This window comes from Elaeis guineensis, chromosome 7 (assembly GCF_000442705.2).
Source record: "Elaeis guineensis isolate ETL-2024a chromosome 7, EG11, whole genome shotgun sequence".
In the NCBI taxonomy this organism is placed as follows: domain Eukaryota; kingdom Viridiplantae; phylum Streptophyta; class Magnoliopsida; order Arecales; family Arecaceae; genus Elaeis; species Elaeis guineensis.
In genome coordinates this window covers 9,816,870-9,840,035 of record NC_025999.2, presented here as the reverse complement: position 1 = coordinate 9,840,035, position 23,166 = coordinate 9,816,870, and the positions used below count along the sequence as shown (strand labels likewise).

At 40.0% G+C, this 23,166-nt stretch overlaps 1 protein-coding gene across 1 annotated transcript; it reads right to left on the bottom strand.

Annotated features, from left to right (window-relative positions):
- Nucleotides 1-547: 547 nt before the first annotated feature.
- Nucleotides 548-16,578, bottom strand: LOC105056309 (G patch domain-containing protein TGH homolog). Its single transcript, XM_010938463.4, is given in 19 exon segments — nt 548-1,448; nt 1,450-1,542; nt 1,544-1,746; nt 1,749-1,875; nt 2,066-2,284; nt 4,365-4,493; nt 4,582-4,866; nt 5,003-5,489; nt 5,713-5,854; nt 7,491-7,568; nt 7,729-7,815; nt 7,897-7,972; nt 8,121-8,269; nt 9,569-9,643; nt 9,753-9,814; nt 12,306-12,409; nt 13,756-13,850; nt 13,935-14,025; nt 16,337-16,578. Coding segments are annotated over 19 exon segments (3,264 nt in total). The 5' UTR covers nt 16,469-16,578; the 3' UTR covers nt 548-818.
- Nucleotides 16,579-23,166: the final 6,588 nt, after the last annotated feature.

Below are 23,166 nucleotides of genomic sequence, written 5' to 3'. Positions count from 1 at the left end.
TAAAAGAGATTCAACCATTTAACCAGATGAAATTCTTTCCCTTCCACGTCTTTCTTATTACAAGCATCCATATTTCCTCTTCCCACTTGCATCATACATGACAATGTGACACAAGTGTAAAGCTAAAAGGAACTTAATGCCTCATGTCCAAATCATGCTACCTGTCCATTGTATGATAAAAGAAAAGGTTCAAAATCAGCTTAAAAATGACTAGATAACAGAATACAGATAATACGACAAGTACGTAATTGTTTCTTTAGAAACTATGAACTTGAATAATCTTAATACTCTTGACAAGAGGATTTCTACAGGATCCAGTTATTCTGGTTATATAGCTACAGCGATGCACATAATTCTGGAACAACAATCTTTTGTTTATATATCAAATGCCAGATTGCTGCCAAGATTTAGTGCAAGTGCACAACCTGATGATTATGCATAACATGACATATGATGATTCAAGTTTATAACCAAATAAGCTGCTACATAAGTCCTTGGAAGATCTTTAAGTGCAGGAGCAAAACATCTGCTACAATGCAACAAAAACTTAAACGGGAAGAGGCAGACATATAATGTGCCATTTCGCTTAGTGGGAAATATCACTTAAGTGATAGACTGGAATATACAAGAATATAAAATAAACCATGATACAAATGAAAAATAGAAAAGATACCCATCCCCAACAACTATTTAATGCCTGATAGAATTAAATAGAAAGCACGACATTGTTTTGACCATGCAGGCATGCACAATGAGCAATAAGCAAACAAAGCACTTACAACTCTAGAATCATTGCATCTCTTTCATCTAAAGTATGTTCAACGGTACTTTCTGTGACCATCTGATTTTGATTTTGCAGAATGCCTTCCCCTGTCCCCTGAATTCCTATCCTTTCTGCTATCATCTGTGAGATCCCTGTCATTCTCATGGATAGCATATCTATCAGGAGATCTCCCTTTTTGCTTGTGGCGTCTTGAGTGCTTTTTCCTTTTTCCTTGAGGTGAACATTTTTCTACTCCAGACCTTGAGTGATCACGATACTGGAAACCACTAGAAGTATCAATATCTGGTACAGTGCTCCCATGGTGATGCCTTGAGTGAGTTCTACTTCTTTTAGCCCTATGTTGATCACTAGAATAATCAGTATCTGGAGTTCTGCTCCTGCTTTGATGATGCCTTGGGTGAGTTCTATGTTTTCTGGAATGATGTTGATCACTAGAAGAATCTGTATCTGGGGTTTTGCTCCTGCCTCGATGTCTTGAGTCAGTTCTGCTTATTTTAACCCGACGCTGATCACCAGAATCAGTATCTGGAGAACTACCCCTGCTTCTTTGATACTTTGAGTGCGATCTGCTTATTTTAGCATCATGTTCAACTTTTGCTTGAACTTTACCATCTTTAACATCAGGACTGCCACTAGCCACTCCACTGCTTGAACTGATGTTAAAAACTGTCTTTCAAAGAGGAACAATGACCATGCCCATCTCCATTAAAAGGAGGAACTTCAATCTCACATGGTTTAAAAGCAGAAGCACTGTTTTTTGCCATTTTCTGGAGGGCATGGTTTGCAAGCTTCATCCTTGTTTTCCAAGAGCACTTTGGGCATTTCAAATTTAGAGGTAGATTTTTCATTAGTTGATGGGATTTTGAGATCTTCGATGGAAGCATTTTCTGTTAAGGTCAAATTGTTGGCTTTACACGGTTGGCTATCAGGAGGAACCTCTAGCCCTAGCTCTTTGCCCAAGATTCTAGAAAATCCCCAGCTATCAAACGGTTTAGAGTCGTGTTAGCACCTTCATTCTTCCTTTCAAGATCAACCACTTGGCTGGGACTAGCATCATCCTCATCATCATCAGATTCATCAGAGAAAATTGCCTGCAACCAATAAAGATCAACTCCATCAAAAGGGAAGCAATGTAAACATATGCATCATTTTACAGCAACTCATGATGACAAACATGCATCTTAGAAGCTTGAACATACCAGATGAAAAAAAAATGACAACAAATAAACAAAAATAAGCATAAGCATGTGTATTTTCTCTTGCTAGATTATAAATAAGTACCTTGTATAGATCAACTGGCCTCTGCACACTTGTAGTGCTTGGCTCCATGTCAGGCTCGTTAGCAGTTGGTTGTTTCTGAACCTCTTGTACTTCGGATGGAGATATGTGTTTTGAGTCTCTGGTAGCAGAACGTGTCTCTTCAGTCTTTGAAGACTTGAGAGATTCTGTCATAAAGATAAGTGTCTCCATCTTGCTTCTGGGTCTTGGCAAGGGTGGTGGCTGCAAATGGAAAGAAGTTATCTAGTTAGATCTGCTTGCAGGAAACGAAACTATGAGATATTTGCACAAGGTATTCACATCTAAAAGCCATGAGAATGAGATGTTGCAGTCAACACAGAAAGCTAGATCCACCAATTAAGGCTTAGATTTAGCCAAAGCCAAAAAAAAAAAAAAATAGAGACCTTATGTTTAATGTCTGCACCAGATGGACAAAGATATATATATGAACAACCCATTTAAGAAACATAAAATATACCAAATCTATTTGTAACAGCAATTGTAGTACAGAAAATTTGGCATGTCGACTTTTGTATAGGACTTGACACCAAATGTTGAACAATAAAACTAGATTTATAAGCAATATCTCAAACGGAAGCTGATTGAAGGTCATAAGCAATTTCAAGACCAAATTTTATTGGTGAAATGGTTCAGAACAATACCTCTTTTCCTTGTGTTTGTGGAAGGAAAATATCAAACATAATGACATGCCTTTAAAGGATTAGCAATAGATCTTCACCAACAACTTAAAAAAGAAGGAATTGACAATAACTCTTTGGGTAGTTCAAAAGGAAAAATCACTCTCTGGCTCTTTAAATTTAAATCAAGCCGTATGGTTTACCAGTTACCACAGAGACATACAAATTACAAATTACAAAGCACCTGACAGTTTCTTTCAATTTGATCAGCTATAACAAAGGTGTGTACTGATGGACTGCATAGTAGTGCACTCCCTTTTATAATCATACTGGCAAAACATACTCGAGTCCCCTAAATTCTGATAAAGCCAAGTTGTCACATTAAAGAGCATTAGATAAAACTAGGTAAGGGTACTTTTTCATTGTCAAACAGGGATATGTTCAATTATCACCCACTAGGCTTGAGGAGATCAGTGCAATGGTCATGGCAATGGTTCATACACATGTTCTTGGAGATTTGACAAACCAAATTAGATTTCAGCTATCTTGTGGAAATGGCTGCAAGAAGGTTGGGAAGAACATGATCCAAGCAGGTCTTTGTCGTGCATTGCACCTATCAACCAAGTTTTCAGTAGAAATCTTTCTTTTAGCTTCCATGTATAAAGGAAACTAACCATAGAGCGGCACCATCCATACCTTTGTCACTTATACAACTCATGTCATCCATATTCTAAACGATAGCTGTCAAGTCTTAGTTCATAACATCTTCACATTGAGCGGTTTTTCTGGCACTTCGTATATTCCTGGGACCCTGCAACCTTGATCCAAGACTATTTTCTGTTCAGTCTATTCGACATAACTTAATACGTCATATGATACCCCACTATGATACATCACATACTATACAGGGGGTGTTCTGTGTATGAGTTTGTATTGTATGTGTTATACCATGAGCACCACAAAATAGGGTGATAAATGTTGGCATGTGTGACTACAGCATATCTAAGCAGGCAAACCACCTGAACCTGTGCATTTTGTTCAAGAAGATCAATTTCCAGATTGATTCTTCCGAAACTATCACATGCACAACTGAAATTAAGTTCAACTCTACCATTAGTAAGGGGTTATCTGGAAAGCAAATGTTGGATACCACCAAGTGGAAGGGCTGTCATTCAACTACAAAAACCAAATTGTTTAACAGTTTCAAAGATGGAAGCAACCAACAATGAAGCAGATCTGGACTCTACATAAATCTGCTAAGAAGATAATTACATTCTGTGACAGCAAAAGATATAGCAACTAACAGATGGATGCGACATGAAACAAAATAGGATATCAACATACATGTGAATAAACAGCCATCAGAACAATTACAATGATGTCTATGTTTGTCCATGCATAGACAAGTATGCACACATATATTGATTAAAAGGTAAGATATGACAGGAATAAATAGATGCACAATGAATATTTCATTTAATCCATGCTGCTTGTCACTTCATGAAAATAAAGTCCAGAACCCAGACAAGCAATATTTAGCTAAATTACTAGAAGAAAAAGACAATATTCCTCAATCTGCACATAGAAAACCTTGAAAAGAGTCTTGCTAATCGTGTGAATAAAAAAACCTTTCCCAGTTCAATGCTAAATATGGAGAGATTTACCTTCCCCATGAAAGGGTCAATGATATCAAATCGCTTGCATAGAATGGGTGTAGGGCGCCACTGAAACTCCTCTCTCTTTGGGGAAAACCTATTCATTATCTTTTCTTCATCTTGAGAAATTTCATGTTTCTGCTTGAATATGTTCAACATGCATCACAAAGCAGTTCTCAAAAGGGATAAGTGCTAACAACAAACCTGCAAATACCGCAAAATATACCTCTATTCCGGTTGATGGTATAAAGAATGGCTCCCCGAGTCCTAGCAAATCTCTGTGGGTTGATGGAACACCAATTTTTGTGTTCCCTTTGCCCTTCTCAATTGCCTCTGCTGCAGCCTCAAAGTCCAGTCTCTCACGGGCACGATCAACCTCTGACATGATACTACTAGCCAAGGATTGTGTAGAACGAAGGCCACCTTCGTACTTATCCTTAAGAAATTGGTCAAATCTTTCTTGCTTTGCAGGATCATTTTTGAAAGGTTTTGCAGATTCTGATAACTCAACCTACAGCACAGATAAGTGCTGGAGTAAGAATTATCCTTCTCAAGAAACTAACTTCATGGGATCCAGCTAAATGATGATATTAAACAGAAAATTGCTACTGAATAAGATGGGAGAGAAGCGACGAATAGAAAGTTACAGCAGAGATTGGTTTGGTAAATGTATCTGAAAGATTGGACTGGAAATGGATGACTTCTTTGAAGGCAGTAGATGAGCTAGATCCACTGGAGCTGCTCTCCAAGGGCTTTTCACCAAGAATTCTTCCACGACTGTCTGCAGTCATTGTTTGGACAGATGACTTGGATTTTACATCTTCCATCCTTCGCTGATCAACTTTTTTTTGCTTCTCCTCCCACAACTTTCTCGCATAATAACTGTGGCCATTTCCTCCATTAAGAAATAAGAATAATGGATTGAATTTATGCTTCTCCTTGGAGAGATCCTCAAAATGTTTTCCATAACGTGCAACCAAAGTTGCAAGCCCTTCAATCGACAGTCTCAAATTATTGTCTTCTGGAGGAGGTACCTCAGGTGGAGGTAACTCAGCTAACTTATCTTCCATCTCAAGAGGGATAGGAAATTTGTGATATGGCTCAAAATCAGCTGGAATAACAGGAGGGTGAAATCTGAAAGTAAATTTGAGTAGCAAGTCAATATAAGTCAAGGTGCATCTCCAAAATAAACACAGGGCCAACCATAGATAAATAGCATCCATTATCCACTAATAAGCTCCACTCAGGTACTTAGTAAAAGCATGCAATTCATGAAGGTGAAAACAAAAATTGGAAAAAAAAAATTAAGGCATTACAAAATTATGAATCAGGGAATCTTGTGCAATGTTAAAGCTACCTTTCAACATTGTAGTCAGATATCGATGCAACTTTAAAACCAGGCAGAACCCCCTGCTTTTTATCTTCCAGTTTATACTTATTGTGTCTGATAATTCTTGAAGGCTCGACTTCTTCAACTTCAGTTTGTTCAAAGTCAAAACCTATAAACAATATTTTAAAGAATAAGAAATACCACTAAAACAACTCTACAATCTAAGACATTTTATTGAGTTAAATGATATTTATTGAGCCTAGATGCATCATATACAATCACGATAGAAGCAGAAACTTCATCCTGTGGATTGAAGGTTCTTATGTTACCTTACAACATGGCCTCATCGGTATCATTCATGCATGATCCGTGTCTCCGAGAGACACAGACTAGACAGACAATATAAAAATGCAGGCTATACCAATACATATGAAGCATAAAGGTATGGTCTGGCAAAACATTTTGGATGGAAAGGCCTGAAGCATTATAGTTTCTTTGAACAAAACACAGTTCTTTGATATAATAGCAGAACGGAATCAATCAAAGGAACATGCAAGATATTGAATCCAAAATTGACAAAGAATTCAAGTGAGTAATAGTCAGCAGGCGACTAATTCTATACGAATATGACTATTGTATCTATAAATAGTGTAGGATCATAATGGATTCATTGGAAATCTAGTTGACACCTTTAAGCTAGAAGCATAGAAGCGTTGAGGTGATTCAAAGTTCAAACAAGAGGTATATTTTCCAAATATTACTCTCAAAACTCAAAAGATATATTTTCAGGTAAACGTTGCATTAAACCCATAAATTGTTATTTTTGACTGCACCTCTTAGTTTTTTTTTTTTTTAAAAGTAGAAACATAAAATGACTTCCCCAGACCTCATGGTTGGTTTCCAATTAATTAGCTAATAGCTTTCTTTAAATTGGTTTAATTATTGGAAATGGAAGCAATTAATTGGAAGTACCCAAAAAAATTAAAAAAATAAAAACTTGAGTTTTCAAGAGAAGATAATTATTAAGAAAAAAGGGGAGCAAGAGAGTGGAAGGAAAAGATTTTTAACCATTATTAAGTGCAATGCCTAGAAATATGATGATAAAATAAAAACTAGTTAAACTTCATTCTGATGGGTTCATTGTCATATCACAGCATGTAAAATCCTGCAGTTTTGCATTGCCTGAAAGAGATGTTTTCATGTGAGTATGATCACAGAGTGTAACCTGTAAAAGGACAATACTAGTTTAAATTCAAGTTCTGCTGGCAATAATTTCAGAGAAGTGTTTCATACCAAAAACATCTTCCAAGGGTATTAAGAATTATCCTCTTTTATTAAGACAATCCCAAGAAAAAAAATGAATCGGTTAAGAGGTAATACAAGTCTTTTTTTGTGTCCATTAGTTGGTTGGCTAGACAACAAAGCATGACCTATCCACAATGAGATTGATGGAGGACTAAAAGAGTTATCATCCCTTTGTAATTATCAAGCACCATACTCATAATGCATTAAAAGACTTGTGCTCAAACTTCAAATGTGAATTAAGTGGCATTCCACTACCCTCATCGGAAATGGAACATGTGTATTTCTCAATTATTTGTTTCTAAATGAAGTACTTTTCTGTTCTTAAACTTCTTCAATAATTTATTGAAATGTGACAAATCTTTGCGTCCAAAGAAAATAGCATGAAAACATTGGTCAACAAACTGACAGTTCTCAAACAAAAACTATTAGCTTCCAGTAGTTGGAAGATTGACTGACTTATAATGTGATCGTGACAGAATGTTAACCATGCCAATAATTACCTGATGCATAAATATCCTCATCTTCAATATCAAGTTCCTCAAGTGCTCCAATTCCGAAGCCTGGGGCATAATTTCCTGCTGATGATTGTGTCCATGATTAAGTTGTAAATCCAAGTAACAATAGGCTAAAGTATTTTGATGATAATGAATAGGCAACAACACTCAAAGGGACGCATTTGAATTCTACAAAAGCAGGCAAATCTGAAAAATGTATTGCAGGCAGATAAAGATATCTTACAGTTAGAAGCTAAAAGATTCCCCTTCATTGAAACATCACTTTTATAATGGCGATCCTTGTTTTTAAATTCATGGAATGTTTTCCTATCTGAAAGGATGAAGCAAATGTGAGAAATTTCAATCAACTATGGCAATGGACCGCAATAATCAACTTACTAGATTCCATTACCTCTAAATTCAGGAGCATGCCTGAACGGATCATAGCCCAATCCATGTAAATCCAGCTTCGGATGTAGTACATACTTCTAAAATAAAGATAAGAGAAGATATTGTTTTCTAACTGGTTATATGAAAGATAACTAAAGTTGTTGGAAATATAAGGAAAACTAACATTTTCCAAATATAGAGAAACAAATAACTGATTAACAAAGGTCATTGTGTCAAATTACTCACAGGAGTATTTTGAGAAGCATAGATGCCATCCCTGAATTTTTCAGTCCATTCTTCAGAGTCAGACCTACTTGATTCATTTTGAGCAAGTTCTGCTCCTCCCTCATTACCAGAAAAGGCTAGAAATGCTTTTCTAGCTTCTCTGCGTGCTTCTAAAAGAAACAAAAGTTTAGATCAGATGCATGGTTAAATCCCAACACTTACTAAAATATTGCAAGCAATCGACAATAAAATTTTAATTAAAAAAGCTGATAGCATGATGATGCCCTAATTGAAGAATCTGTTTTAACATATTAATTTTTTACAAATTGAATATATGAATTTATACAGACACCAAGATGCATAGCTGATTAGAACATTACTACAATTAAATATATGAATTTATACAGGCACCAAGATGCATAGCCTATTAGAACATTACTGCAATATATTTCAAAGCTATGCACCCCTTCAGAAATGAATGCCTGCTTTGAGAGTGAACCTTCAATTTTTCATACAAGCCTCGGGACCGTTAAAAGAAGGCATCAGTGAAATCCCAGAACCCCTCCCTCTCCCCCAAACCCTCCGATAAAAAATAATCATAAGATCATAGAAAGCAAGAACAGAAAGTATGAAGTTCTAGAGATAGATATTCCATATCTTAAATTCCAAGAACAAAAAGAAAACCATAATTTTCAAAAACAAAAAAAAGGTATGAACTTCTATATAACCTGGATTTTGCACCCAATATATGCACAGGTATACGTCTGTGTATATTCCATAAGATAAATCCATAAAATGCTGTTTAATTTGCTCCAAAGATATGCCAAAAAGAAGTACCTTACAAGTTGAAAGTAACTGTCCTAGGGATTTCATAGGGGAAAAAAGATCTCCATCATATTATTGCGATTATCAAGACCACATGTAACTATCACTCCATACACGTCTGATGATATCTTTCAATTGAACATTATCAAATTTTAATAGATTGGATCTCTAGTAGACATTTTTTTTAACAAATATTTAATAGTATTTGATTAAATTTGTCTGATAGGATGAGGTCACAAGTTGTAAGATAATTGAAATAGCAACCAAAAACTGACCAGAAAAATGAAATGTGGATTGGATAAGATGTACGATTGAACCACAAATAATAGAAGTAATAAAATTGTTTTTAAAAAAGTGCAAGATTTTTTTGGGTACAAACAGTTTTTGCTAATTATCAAAATTTTGACCAAATAAGGTGAAGCGACCGCTATCAACTACCACTACATAGTCAAGTCAATCTGATATCTGGGCACCTGCAATAAACCTAAGTGTTTTGAGCACCATAAATCTCACAGTATCCCAGTACAAAAATATTTGAAGAATAATTTAATATCGAACACATACAAAGGCAGCATGGCTAAGTATGTTTAGAGACATGGAGGCCACAAAAGTTGCTAATAACGCAAGGCACCAAAAAAGCTTACCATATAAAGAATCAGTATGTGCGTCCTTGATAGAATGACCACGACGCCATCCCATTTTCTGCAATAGCTTTATACCTATAGAAATTTAAGATTGAAACGTAATCGTACCAAAGTAGAAAAATTCTGGGCCAAGAAAATGTGGTTACTGAATCAAATTTACAATTAAAAAAAAAAAAAAACAAACCAATAGAATTTGCTGCAGGAAGAACTATTTCATCAGGAACAGGTCCAGGAATAGCTGATGGTCTGCAATGAAAAGATGCAGGAGTATATTTGTAAGGAGGCCAGATAATGCAATATCCAGTAATGTTTCATATCACAAATAGGTTGATCACACTTCCCATTATGAATCAATTCGACTGAATTAATATCTTCCAATTAAAATTAATGAATTTTCTCCAATGTTATTAAAAAACAGTAATACCACTTATCAAGGAAGGTGGAACCATTCCAAACTGCCCAGTTCTGAGCATGCTGAACCATACCGGCAGCCAACTAAGACAGTTCTGGCATTCGAAATGAGACACCATCAAAGAAGAGGGGAGGAAGAAGGAAAGAGAGGAAAAGAGAGAGGTGGAAAGGGAAGGAGACTGAGAGGAGAGAGAGTCAGCGGGCTATTGCACCCCCTAGAGGGCCAGAGGAGGGCTGGTGAGGAGGGGAGAGGAAGAACAAAAGAGAGCGAGAGCGAGAGAGAGAGAGAGAGAGAGAGAGAGAGAGAGAGGAGGGGGGGCGGGTTCAACATAACCTGTTCACGCTTGGCTTGGCTAAACCTTGAGCCCAGTCGAGCTTTTCCATTATATCAGAACAACACCAGCATTCTGGCGCGGCTCATTTATGAACCAACCTCTAAGAAGTGTTAGCGTTCCTAGCTGAGTCGAGCTCAAACGAGCTCTCAGCAAGCCAAGCTCAAGCAGCTGAAATTGAACCTTTGGCATCACTTTCGGTTTGCACCCCTAAGTTAAGGTATCCTTTGGCATCATTTCCAATTTTCAGTCTTCTAAAATTGAAATCCTGTTTTCTATTTTTTTATTTCTCGCAATTGAAACTTGAAACTATTTGATAATCACATGGACTGCATTTGGCAGTGCCAATGGTGGCGAAGATGCTGGTGGCAGCAGTGGTAGTAGAAGTGGTAATGGTGGTGGTGGTGGTGGTGGTGGTGGCGGTGGTGATAACAGCAATGGCAGCAGCTACTAAGCCAGCCTGGGTGCCCATTGCAGTGCTATTGGGCCATCAAGCATGGGAGTGGTGGCTGGTAAGGCTGGTGCCAGCAAGGTGGCAACAGAGGTGGCAACGAGAATTATGGCAGTTTTGGCTTTAATTTAAAAGAAAAAAAGAAAAGAAAAAAAAGAACATAGAAACCAGATTTTTCAGGTTCACATTTTCTTAAAAACAGGATATCAACTTTAAAAAAAAAAAGCAAAAAAAAAAAAAAAAGAAATGAAGTTACCAAACGTCATTCTGATTTAGCTTTCATGTTTTCTTCTTAAAAAAAAAAAAAACAACTACAAGCGATGCTAAACAGGACGTAAATTATGCTGAAAGCACATTATAAATTCCATTTCCAACTTAGGTAAAAGATATCAACTTTAAAAAAAAAAAAAAAGAAAACTAAAAAAGAAAATGAAGTTACCAAAACATCATTCTGATTTAGCTTTCATGTTTCTTCTTTAAAAAAAAAACCAACTACAAGCGATGCTAAATAGGGCCCAAATTATGCTGAAAGCACATTATCAATTCCATTTCCAACTTAGGTAAAAGATTTCCATCTGCACTGTATAACGGGATAGGCCATTTAGTTCTAATTTAATTTTGAAAGTTGTTTAACTAATTGAGAACAATATAACCGCCAACCCCAAGACCAAAGGAGGTATGGAATGACAATATGCAGATGGAAAATTGTTAAAAGGAAAAAAATGAGGCATTTGGACAGAAAAGTCAACAAAGTTCAATAAAGATGCAAAAAAAAGAGACAATAGCACTGGATTGCAAACAACCTATGAGGAAACTATAAATAAGCAATGAAACGAAAATTGAATCAGGCACCATGGACATGATACATCTTTTTTTTTTTGGAACACTTTCATTTCCATCTCTCCTCTCTCTTGGTTTTTTGGGATCTCCAACTCTAGCTCCTCCCTTACTCCATTCTGTTTTCATTTTTTAAGGAGAACGATTGATCAGCATAGCTCTAACTATGTTTCCAAATGGGCATCAGCCCATACAAAATAAATAGGTCCGGTAATTTTTTTTTTTTTTAAACCCAGAAAAACGAACAGGCCAACTTTGTATGAAGGGTTTTTGAAATGACCTGAACACAACCAAAACCCAACCCATTCTCACTGGTCCATACCGATACAATAAAATTAGAAAGGAGGTTAGACAAGACCAAGCGATACCTCTTAAGAGGTGATAAGAAAGACATAAAAGGATAGGAGAGGGAAGAGAATACCAGAACATAGAGGAGAGAAGAGAACGGAAAGAAGAGAGGAGAGAGAAGAAAAGAGAGTGGCAGTGAGAAGGAGAAGGAAACTGCTTGTAGCAAAAGAAGTTTGGAAGAAATTTCGAAGGTTGATTTCAATGTAGCTTACCCCAAACTGACAGGATAAAGTTTTTCATTGTTTGGAAAGGATTTGTTTGATCTAAAGTCTATGAACACTAAGCTACAACAACATTACATCAAGTTTGAAATTTGTTATATTTTGACACGTAAACCATGCAAAAAGGTTGAAATGACCTCTTCTGTTGTTCCTTATCCACCTTTTTACGGGCAAATTCTGCAGCAGTAAATCCAAAGGTATCAAATTGCAGGGATGTCTCCAATGCATGCCCTCCCATATCCTGTATGTAATAAGCACAATGATTGAACTAGGAAGGAACCAAGATCATAATCTTTTAGTTGAATGAAAATAACCGTGATTTTAACCAGCATTTATCAATGACACTTTCTGCTAAGGCTATAAATTACATATCTTTCTAGAAAAGAAACTAATATTGAAAAGACTGAATCCACAACAGAACTTTCAGGCATAATTACTCAGTCTAAATGGACTCCTTGGTTTATCTAATACTTTCAGAAGTCTGTCACATCAAGACACCATAAAATCATATTAATACAGCTATTTAATACTTGAATTATTATAATTATTTCCAATAATAAAAGATTATAATGCATGCTTGAACCTGGTGACTTACCTAAGGATTTAAAGAATGATTTAGTATCCAACCACATGCAATAAATTGTCCATGAATCAAGCAAAATGACAATATATAATGCAAATGACAAAATGACCAAAGCCTTTTGGTTTTTTATAGCATGTGAAGGAAAAACCAAATGAGTACTTCAGTCACTACCAAAGATGTGTAACACTTGCCCATCTTCAATCTATATATGAGAGCAAACAGGAAATAACAAGAAAAGTTCTTATTAATACAATCATATACACTTTATTCTACTTTTGTCAACTTGGAGTCCAAACACCAGTATTCAATTTACCCAAACCAATAATGTGCTTCTAAACAAGATGAACACAGCTGATGTCAACAAAGTAATCAGTATTGTGAAGGTAACGGGTCTTTTTTAAACTTTATGTTTGATAATAAGCAAATGGTGCTTTAATTTTAGCAAGTTCTCTTAGAATACAAAAAGAAATTACTATTTTGGTAGGATTTTAAAGATCGTAGTCAAGGTTTCTAAAACTGAAACACTCAGCCATCTCAGTGGATGGCCAACACCAAAACAGACTGCTGTCTTGGTTGATCTCAGCCAAGAAGAGTCCAGCCAGTATTTTAGGAAACAAGAAATTGGAGTCTCAGTAAATACAAAAATGCAAAATTAGTGAACGCATTAAGTCATTAACTTAATTTTTTAATAAAAAAGATACTTTAAGATCATAAAATATTTAGTAGAAAGTTTTGACCGATGTTTTAATATTGTTTCAGCTGATAATATATTGGTTTACATCAGCCAAGATAATAATGGTTAAGAGTGAGTACCCAATACAATGCAAATCGACATCTTGGCTGAGATCTCTCCCAAAATGGAAACATTGGTCCTTGATTGTACTTAATCCAAGAAAATTGTAGATCTATTCTCAAAGATAATAAAGGGTTGAGTAACTTCAATGCCCTAAAATGCAACTTATATTGAAACAGGAGAACAAAAAAGAGAGGATCACAGGAATTACCTTAACATCATCTTCATCAAGAAAATTATATATACTCTGCTGTTTCACTTCAGCTCTATTTTTGCGCGATGACGTAAATGTCTGTGGAGTCCATCCTGCAATTAATTTCCACCAGATTCTTCAGCCGCTGCCTAATTTCACCCATAAAACACTTCTTAGTAATTCTTAAAAGAACGAACCCTCTTTTGAACCAACAGTATTGTAGTAGCCAGCAGAAAAGCCTCCAGTGAATGCACCATGAAATCTTCTGCGACCTTCCTCGTCTCTGACCTGAATTTTGGGTATTCAAATTTAGTAATTCAGGAGGAAAGAAGTAAAGAATCTGTAGGGTCAAACTGTGAGTAAAAAAGACATTAGTATAGCTCATTGACACAGAGAAAAGGCAGGCATGTAACACCCCATATCTACAAATTCTATTATAAACATTATGAGCTGGGGAAAAAAAATACAGAGCAGTGATTCATTCAGAATAAAATCAACATGGAATTTTGCATGAAAGAGATAATTAAAATGTAGGATCCATTGAAATAGGATTATTAAAGGATGCTCTCTCAAAATATAGAAACATAAGAAGCTGTCATAAGCAAGAGAGCCTCAACCAAGCCTATACAATCAGTGTATTTTTCAAAATTTCATGAAGCATACAGCACATATCATTTCCCAACAGTATCCTCATATAAAGATCTTAGCAACATAAGGCCATCACTTAAACAACAGAAGAGCATTATTTAAACAAAGAAGAGGAAGAAGATAAGAAAGAAATAAGCTAGACCTTTTAGAAGCTGTATGGTGGGTGGCAATCCATACCAACTGACCTTTCTTGGATCTAAACAAGTTGCTTTCCTCCTCAAAAGTTACCGCCTAATCCCTCCTCCCTTTGGCCACCTCCAACTCTTTGTCATTTGAAAATATGTTAAAACTTTTCCAAGCCTATCAACATATTGTCTCTAGGAAAATTATTTGAATAATAATATCCAATCCCAGGAAATAAATGCAAACACGGACTTGGGCAGATTTAATACTGAGATGGGTGGAAAATAGAGTTTGGTAAAAAAGAATTTTGGAGAACTTTGATACAAAAACAAATAAATGCAAAACAAAGTTTTGATTGCAAATTGGATCTTCAATGCAAAAGTATAGGGGTAATTGAGAGGTTTAAAAGTAAACCAAGATTTCTAGTGGGATTCCTAAACCAGGAATTAAATTTACAAGTTGTCAAAATTTGCATATTGCTTGCCATCAATTTAAAATAAACTAGCAAATGTAAAAGAGCCACATAAAATATTTATTATGGGACAACAAGGATAGGGAAGTACATGTAGATCCAAGGTTAGGCTTTAGGGTTTAAGGTTTGAGATATGATTGATGGATAAGGTCAATTCTTTTAGAAACATAGCTATTGAACAAATTGCACTATTGTCAAGCCTTGAGAATTGACACCCAAGGATAATGATTACATCATCACTAAGAAGAAAGTATCATAGTTTTAAAGAAAAGAACTTAAATGTTCTAACACCAAGCCTTATGTCTCTGCCTTTTCAGACACTGATAACACATAATATGTAGAAGACCTCCAATATTGTTCTGCCTATTTTTTGAGCTAGCCATTGTATCTCTTTTACAAACAAAAGCTCAAGATAACCTCTTCTAATATGCCTTAGGTGTTGACCAGTTGTCAACTTTAGGTCATCCCTATCAATTAGTGTCAAGTTCCTTGTAGTGTCAAGGGGAGGCCTGTTCCGAAACCCAAAGGGCTAGCAAGAATAGACCTACCTCCTCAGTCATGATTTAAGCTAATGAAACTTTCCAGTGTCCTTTAAGATTCACCTGATCTTGGTAAAAGTCTAAACAGAGAGGTCAGATGATGAGACATCACACAAGGAATTGAATATCTCTAAACGGACAAAATTATAAGCCAACTAGTTGAGCTGGAACACAATCACCGGTACATCGTGTGTGATGAAAAATTCAAAAATAAACATGAGAGCACCATTCCGTCAAGTGAAGCCCCAGGCCATAATTTGGATACATTAATTTTAGACCATCCAAGTAGTCATCCAATTGATATTTCCAGTGCCAATCAAGTTGCAAATCCCATACTTCCGCTGCAGTCTATACTCTATAGCCATCTGATCAATAATTTTATAAGCTATACAGCACTGGCCCACAATCATTCTTCTAGGTTAAAAACCCATCTGGCATTGATCATAAGCAAACGATGTCCTTCAAAATTTTCCCACCCCGAGATTTGGAGGACAGTTCTGCAGGAATGAACTAGCTGCCTAGAGATTGTTCCAGAAATTAATTAATTCAGAAGAAGATAACCTTTTTTTTCCCGTGGTTAAGTAATTTATTCAACTCCCAGTGGGGCTCAAACCGAAATCTTGCAAGAAATCTAAGGAAATCCTATCAAATATCCGACAAGAGGAGCTATAAATCGAATTCTGGACTAAATTTAATCGAAATAATCAAGAAAAAAGAAATAAAGACAGAGAAAGAAAAGGAAAAAGAAACCTAAATTATACAGGAGACCGGGGGATCTCCAAGAAATAACCGAGAATGAGAAGGACGGGGAGATAACCTCTTGCTTCCATAGTGGAAGGGTCCGCAGCTGGCCGGCGTCAGCGACGGCCTTCCTCTTCCGCGCCGACGTCTCCTCCTCCCGCTCGATCGGCGTGCCATACAACACATAGTCCTCCTCGTCCTCATCCATCTCCGCCACCAAGAACCCGAGCCTCGAATCGAAACCCTAATTACCGCGAACGAGAGAGAGCGAGCGAGCGGAGCCTGCGACCGGTCTCTTTTTTTCTCCGGCGCGATGTAACGAAGCATCTGGGCACTGGGCTAAATATCCGAACAAGCGGTTGGGGCCGGTTTGTTGGCCGGCCCAAGCCTGGCCAGTCGAAGTGCGCCGACCCAACTGGGCCTCCAAGTCATTTCAATAGTGGAGAATAAAAAATAAAGAGAGCTATCAAAAATAGGTGTGGCAATGTGCAGCAATAACAAATCAGGAATTAGGAATTTCTTGTGTGATTGATCCACACCCCAATCAAAGAAAAAATTCGAAAATTCACAGTCGCAGATTTTTGCATGTCTTCTTATAAGTGACTAAAATGAAAATAGAAAATCAAACCTTCGAGATTCGCATCTCAGTCCTGAGTGTTAATGTGCCTTAGCAATGACATGTCCTTCAACATCGTACTTTGGAAAAAAAAAATTTCCAAAGTCTGACGTTGAAAGCAATAAATTTTTTTTAAAAAAAATCGAAATTTTTCACTAAAGCTAATTTAGAAAAAATATAAACTGATAGGGGTGTTAGCGTCACAATCTTCCATTTCTATATATGACACTAACATTCATGCAATCCCATATAATGGAGCCCACATACCATCACTGATGAACTATTTTAGAAAATTATCACATAAAGCACGTCATGTAAACTCCTAAACATAGTTACCAGGAAACAAAAAAAAAATCCGGTGTTATAGGATGACAATTTACCTCAACTACCACTGATGTTATTTAAACCTTAGCTACATGCCTACCTAAGGTTGAAATTGGGCCCGGGCCGGTCCAAATTTGGATTGGGCTTCGAACTAGATCCGAAATAATGCAGGCCAAGCTTGGGCCTAATTAGGGCCCATTTATTTTTCGGGCCGAACTTAGGTATACCTTTGGTCCAGCCCAAGTCCGACCCGAGCCCGAACTTGATTTTTGGCCGATTAAGCCCGATCCTAAATGGGTTTAGCCAAGTTGGCCCGAGTCAATTAGGCTTCAATGTTCTCGAATCTTGTGTATTCTCTTCGTCCATTCGAATAAAAGGACAAGTAAAAAACCATCACGATTACAAACCCACCACTGGATCCCAAATGGGTTCGTCTGTCCCTCTTCTTCCTCTCCCACCCTCTCGACGCCATTGCTGTCAAATCGTTCGAAGATGAAGACGTTGGCGGAGTGGTCCCTGAAGGAGAAGATCAGGGGATGGAGACGTAGATGTCGTCCATCTCCGAGAAGATCGTCCTCTAATTTTTTCTCCTTCGATTGTCACCGGTAGTCAACCTCCCCTCCTCTTCTTCTTCTCCCATGACAGCCGTGGCAGCCACTACATCTCTTCTTCTTATTTTCTTTGATGTGTCTCCCTTGTCTATCCCTAACTTCAAAATATCTATTACCACTGTTAACCAAAGCACGGCCACACTAGCCCACCATTCGTAGCCTCGATGGTGGGCGATAGATGGGTCCATCATCAACGATGAATTGTTGAGGGCCTTCAGTAGGGTTGCTAATCCAGGCTCATCTCCAACAAGGATAGTCTCTCGATGCTGCACCAACAGATCATCATCGTCACTGTGCAGGACGGCAGGGGGGTGAGTAGTGCTGGAGATGGGCTGATGGTTGGTGTTGTTCGGGGCTCGATCAAAAATTAGAAATTAGGACTTCGATCTATCAATTTTATATGTTTGGATCTACCCAATTAGGTTTGGGTTGGACTCGGTTAGAGATATGGCTCAATGCAGCCAGCCCATTTCCAACCCTATGCCTATCTGGTCAGCTCGATTCATGCTGAGCCAAGATAAGAAGCCAAATTTCGCTTCAACAGTTATGCACCGAGTAGTTACCTAATCTGCTCCTCATTCCAAGCATGCTTCAAAGTGAACGAATAACAATTCACTTCGACCATATAATACAGAAATAGCATAATTCTCACTACCACTCCTTCCCTTTCTTCCAAAATTGGCTAGTTGCCCCACCTATAAATAGGGAGGCATAGAGAACCTTCAAGTAAGTTCTTAGGCCAAACTCTCTCTCTCTTTCTTATTTTTATTATTCTTCGATGAATTACTTAAGCATAAGAGGATCCTAGCCAAAAGCAACTCCTATCAAGGACTTGATATGCAAGGTTTCTTTCGTCCATCATGGAATCAATATGGGGCCATAAACAACTCTCGTCAAGGACTTGATCTGTAAGTTCTGTTCCATTTGGCGCAAAATGAAGCTCTATCCATCTCAAATCGGTCTACTCCAGTGCCAGGTTAGTCACCCACAACAACTGATTGTGGTAATAATGAGGAATGAGGGCACAATTAGTTGTGAGTCAATGGGAATTTTTGTTTATGTAGGAAGGAACCATTTTTTTTCGCATAAGACGTCTTTTGAATTAGAATCTATAGGGACAACTGTGAGGCTCATAGACCAGAGCGGATAATATCTCGCATGTCGAGTCACGAGCCATTGATTACAACATTGATAGTCTATATAGGCCCTAAGGCTGTGATTGTGATATACTTCCAGTCCGTACAAAGATTTCTTCTTGACTAGGAGAACTGTGGTGATAATAAGGAAGGAGGGCATTTTCCATCTATATACAAACTTCCTTTGATTGGAGACTTGCAGTGATAGTAAAAAGAGAGGATACTGTTAGCCTCATATTATTTGTGAGTTAAAAAGGACTTTGACTTATATAGGAAGGGACTATTCTTTTTGTATGGGATGTCTTATAGACTGAAATATCAAGGGACAAAACTATGGGTCTATGGACTAGAGCAGATAATATCTCACATGCCAGATCATAAGGCCTTACCACAATACTGAGCATGCCTTGGGAGAAGATCCTTTACGAACACCATCTATGGCAAATGTAAAAGATGATTAAAGGAGACAATATTTATCAATACAAACATATCCTTTTCGCAATAATACTGTCTAATGAAGCAAAATTCAGAAAACAAAGAAGCTACGGTACATTAATTTGAAAGTCTTGAGTATTTTGTACGACTAAATATAATTTGTATACAATAATATGTGAAAGATTATATGGTTTATTAATATTAAAAAAATTTACATTCATTTAGCTTTAGACTGCTATAGGAAGAATACCATTAATCTTGTAATAATGCAAAGTACATTACACTAAAAAGGACTATAGTTTTTGCCCAAAAAAATAGAGAATCATACAAAATGGCCAATGGGCTCGTGAGATTTGGTACTTATGTATATATATTTTGTTATTACTATAATAATGCATATGCTTAACATAGACATATCGTTGACCTTCAAATAATGAAAATTCAAAACAAAGCTACTAATTTAAGGGCTCAAGTCCAAATTCATCAATCCCGTCAATGAACACTATATATATAAAAAAAAGGGCTATATTTTAGAGGACAGTAGCCAAGTGCAGCATTATATTTATGAAGTAACATGATCAACTTTATCTCCCATTGCTGCAGCCAATCAAATATAAAAATTTTAGTTACAGTAACTGTTGATGAATACCCACCGACCGATGGGCGGAGAGACTGACCGACCGACCGATAGACGGAGGGACCGACTGACCGACTTACGGTCGGAGGGACCGACCGACCGATTGACAGTCGGACCGACCGACTGACGCCATCACCGGCCAATCATCGGCTCACGACCGACTGAGGATATATCGGGCGCACCTTTCCCGACCGACTGAATCGGAAGGTCTGATGGCCGACTCACGTAAAACTCGCCGACCTACGGAGGAGCCCGACGCCACTCGGCTGGCCACCGACCTAGGGTCGGTCGACTCCTCTGATCGCCGTACAGCCGCCAGATCTTGTCAGTTCTGACAGCGACATGCGGCACGGCCATCTAGGGGGATTGTCCTGTCGAGGGCATTGTCAACCCTGGTGATTTGACAGCCCCACGACGACATAACACTTTCACGGCGACTCTGACAATCTACAGTGAGTTGACCATTCCTCACTTGTCTGCGTCATTAATGACGGCGCCATACCGTGCTCCACTATATAAATCGGGGAGGGCAACAGTGCAAGGGATCCGCTCCCCCCACTTCTCGACTCCAAAACCACAGGCTCGCTCCTCTCTTCCTCTCTCCCTCGATTGAGCTCTCTGTCTTTATATCACTGTTGCCCAGTCACCTCTCTGACTTGACCGTCGGAGGGTCCCCGCCGGAGCCGCCTCCGGTCAGTGTGGACTTTCGTTTTTGCAGGTGCACGTTCCCCGATGATCGGACGACGAGGCGATTGGCCGCAACAGATTGGCGCGCCAGGTAGGGGACAGAATGACAAAGACAAGAGCCCAACGATCGAGGATCACCGGATCGGCAAGGCGCTCTTCCCGCCGGGAAGAGGCCTCCCCGCCACCGCCGGCGGCGGAGCCCAGCTCCCCACACCCCGCGGTGACCACGGAGGCGCAGATCGCGGCCATCGTACGGCAGATGACCGTGCTGACGGACGCGGTCAAGAGCCTCCAGCAACAACCGGCGGCCCGTCCAATGCCCTTCAGAAGCAGCCGCCGACGACCGCGCCGATCCCCGTCGCCTCTACGCGAGCGCCCTCAACAGCGCTCCCGCAGAGAAGAGGAGGAGCGGCCCTGGCGTGATGACCGACGGTCCCAGCAGCCCTCTCCTTCCCTGCTGGAACGGGCAAGGAAGGAGAAACGACCGCGCACGCCGTCGGCCTCCCTCTCGGAATCTTCCGGAGACTCCACTCCCGGGGTCTCCCAGCATCGACGAGCGGACGACTATGAGCGTCGGTTTGAGGAAATCGACCGTCGGCTCGTGCAGTTGCAGATGGACGGCCAGAAGTCTTCGAACGACGTCGACTTTCAGACCGCCCAATCTCTCTCCCGACTAGTCCTCGACGAACCGATTCTCAGTCGGTTCAAGATGCCACACGTGGAGCCATACGACGGCTCCACCGACCCAGTCGACCACCTCGAGAGCTATAAAGCTCTCATGACGATCCAAGGGGCAACCGACGCTCTTTTTTGCATCGGCTTCCCCGCCACACTCCGCAAGGCTGCCAGGGCCTGGTACTCCGGTCTTAGATCGGAAAGTATCCACTCCTTCGGGCAACTCGAGCACTCGTTCGTGGCCCACTTCAGCACCAGCCGAAAGCCGTCGCGAACGTCGGATAGCCTTTTCTCCCTCAAACAGGGGGAAAATGAGACGCTCCGACACTTCGTGGCGTGATTCAACACGACCACGCTTGAGGTCCGGGACCTCAACGAAGACATGGCTATCTCAGCCATGAAGCGGGGGCTGAGGGCGTCCCGATTCACCTACTCTCTGGACAAGACCCTCCCCCGGACATACGCCGAGCTACTGGAGTGCGCATACAAATACATGCGGCGGACGAAGAGCATCCGACCGATGCTTGGCCGAGCCCAGAGGCCCGAAAGAGAAGCGGAGGAAAGGTCGGGAACCCGCCGAACCCAGCAGGCCCCCGATCGATAGTCGGGTCTCGCCGCCCCGACGAATCCAAAAGTCACCCCGGCAACAGACCCCGAGGCCGGCACGCCCCAGGTATGACTCCTACACTCCTCTTTCCGCTCCTCGTGCACAGATTCTAATGGAGATCGAGGGGGAAGAATACCTGCGACGGCCTCCGCCTCTGAAGGCAAAAGGCCTCGACCGTCGGAAGTACTGCCGATTTCATCGAGGCCACGGCCACAACACCGAGCAGTGCATCCAGCTGAAGGATGAGATCGAAGCTCTCATCCGCGGGGGTATCTCGGTAAATTTCGGAAGGATCCGCCGACCCAACCGTTGCCGATCGACGACCCCACCGACTGAAGAAGCGGCGACCAATCAGCCGACGGCCGGAGTCATCAACATGATCTCCAAGCGGCTAGGCCCGGGGACGTCTGCGGGAGGGGAGCCGATGAAAAAGCCGCGCACGGACGACGTAATCACCTTTACGGAGGATGATGTTCGGGGCATCCAAACTCCCCACGACGATGCTGTTGTTGTGTCGGCGACAATAGCAAATTATGATGTAAAATAATTTTTGTTGATAATGAAAGTTCGACAAAATTTTGTTTTACTCGACCTTCTCCCGGATGCACCTGTCAATCGACCGACTTAAGAGGGTCTCCATGCCCTTGATCGGCTTTGCCGGAGATGCTGTCACGACAGAGGGAGAAATTACCCTGCCCGTGACGGTCGGTACCGAACCACGGCAAAGCACGGTCCACTAACTTTCGCAGTCGTCCAAGTTCCTTCGCCTACAATGCCATCCTCGGACGACCCGGATTGAACGCCCTCAAAGCATGTCTCGACGTACCATCTCTCGTTCGGTTTCCGACCAAAAACGGATCGGGGAGATGCACGGGGATCAACAGCTCGCCCGACAGTGCTTCCAATCTCCGCTCAAAAGACGAGTCGAGGGGCTCCCTGACAATCGACAAGCTGGACCAACGGGAGGAGGAAGAGCGAGGTTCGCCGGCCGAGCACTCGTGTCGATCCCGATAGCGGAAAATCCGGATCGGAAGATTTGGGTCGGGTCTCGACTGCCCGACCCCGAATGACGACGACTGACGAAGCTGCTGACGGCCAACGCCGACATATTTGCTTGGTCGCAGCCGATATGTCGGGCATCCCCCAGAAACAATAACCCACCGACTCAACATCGATCC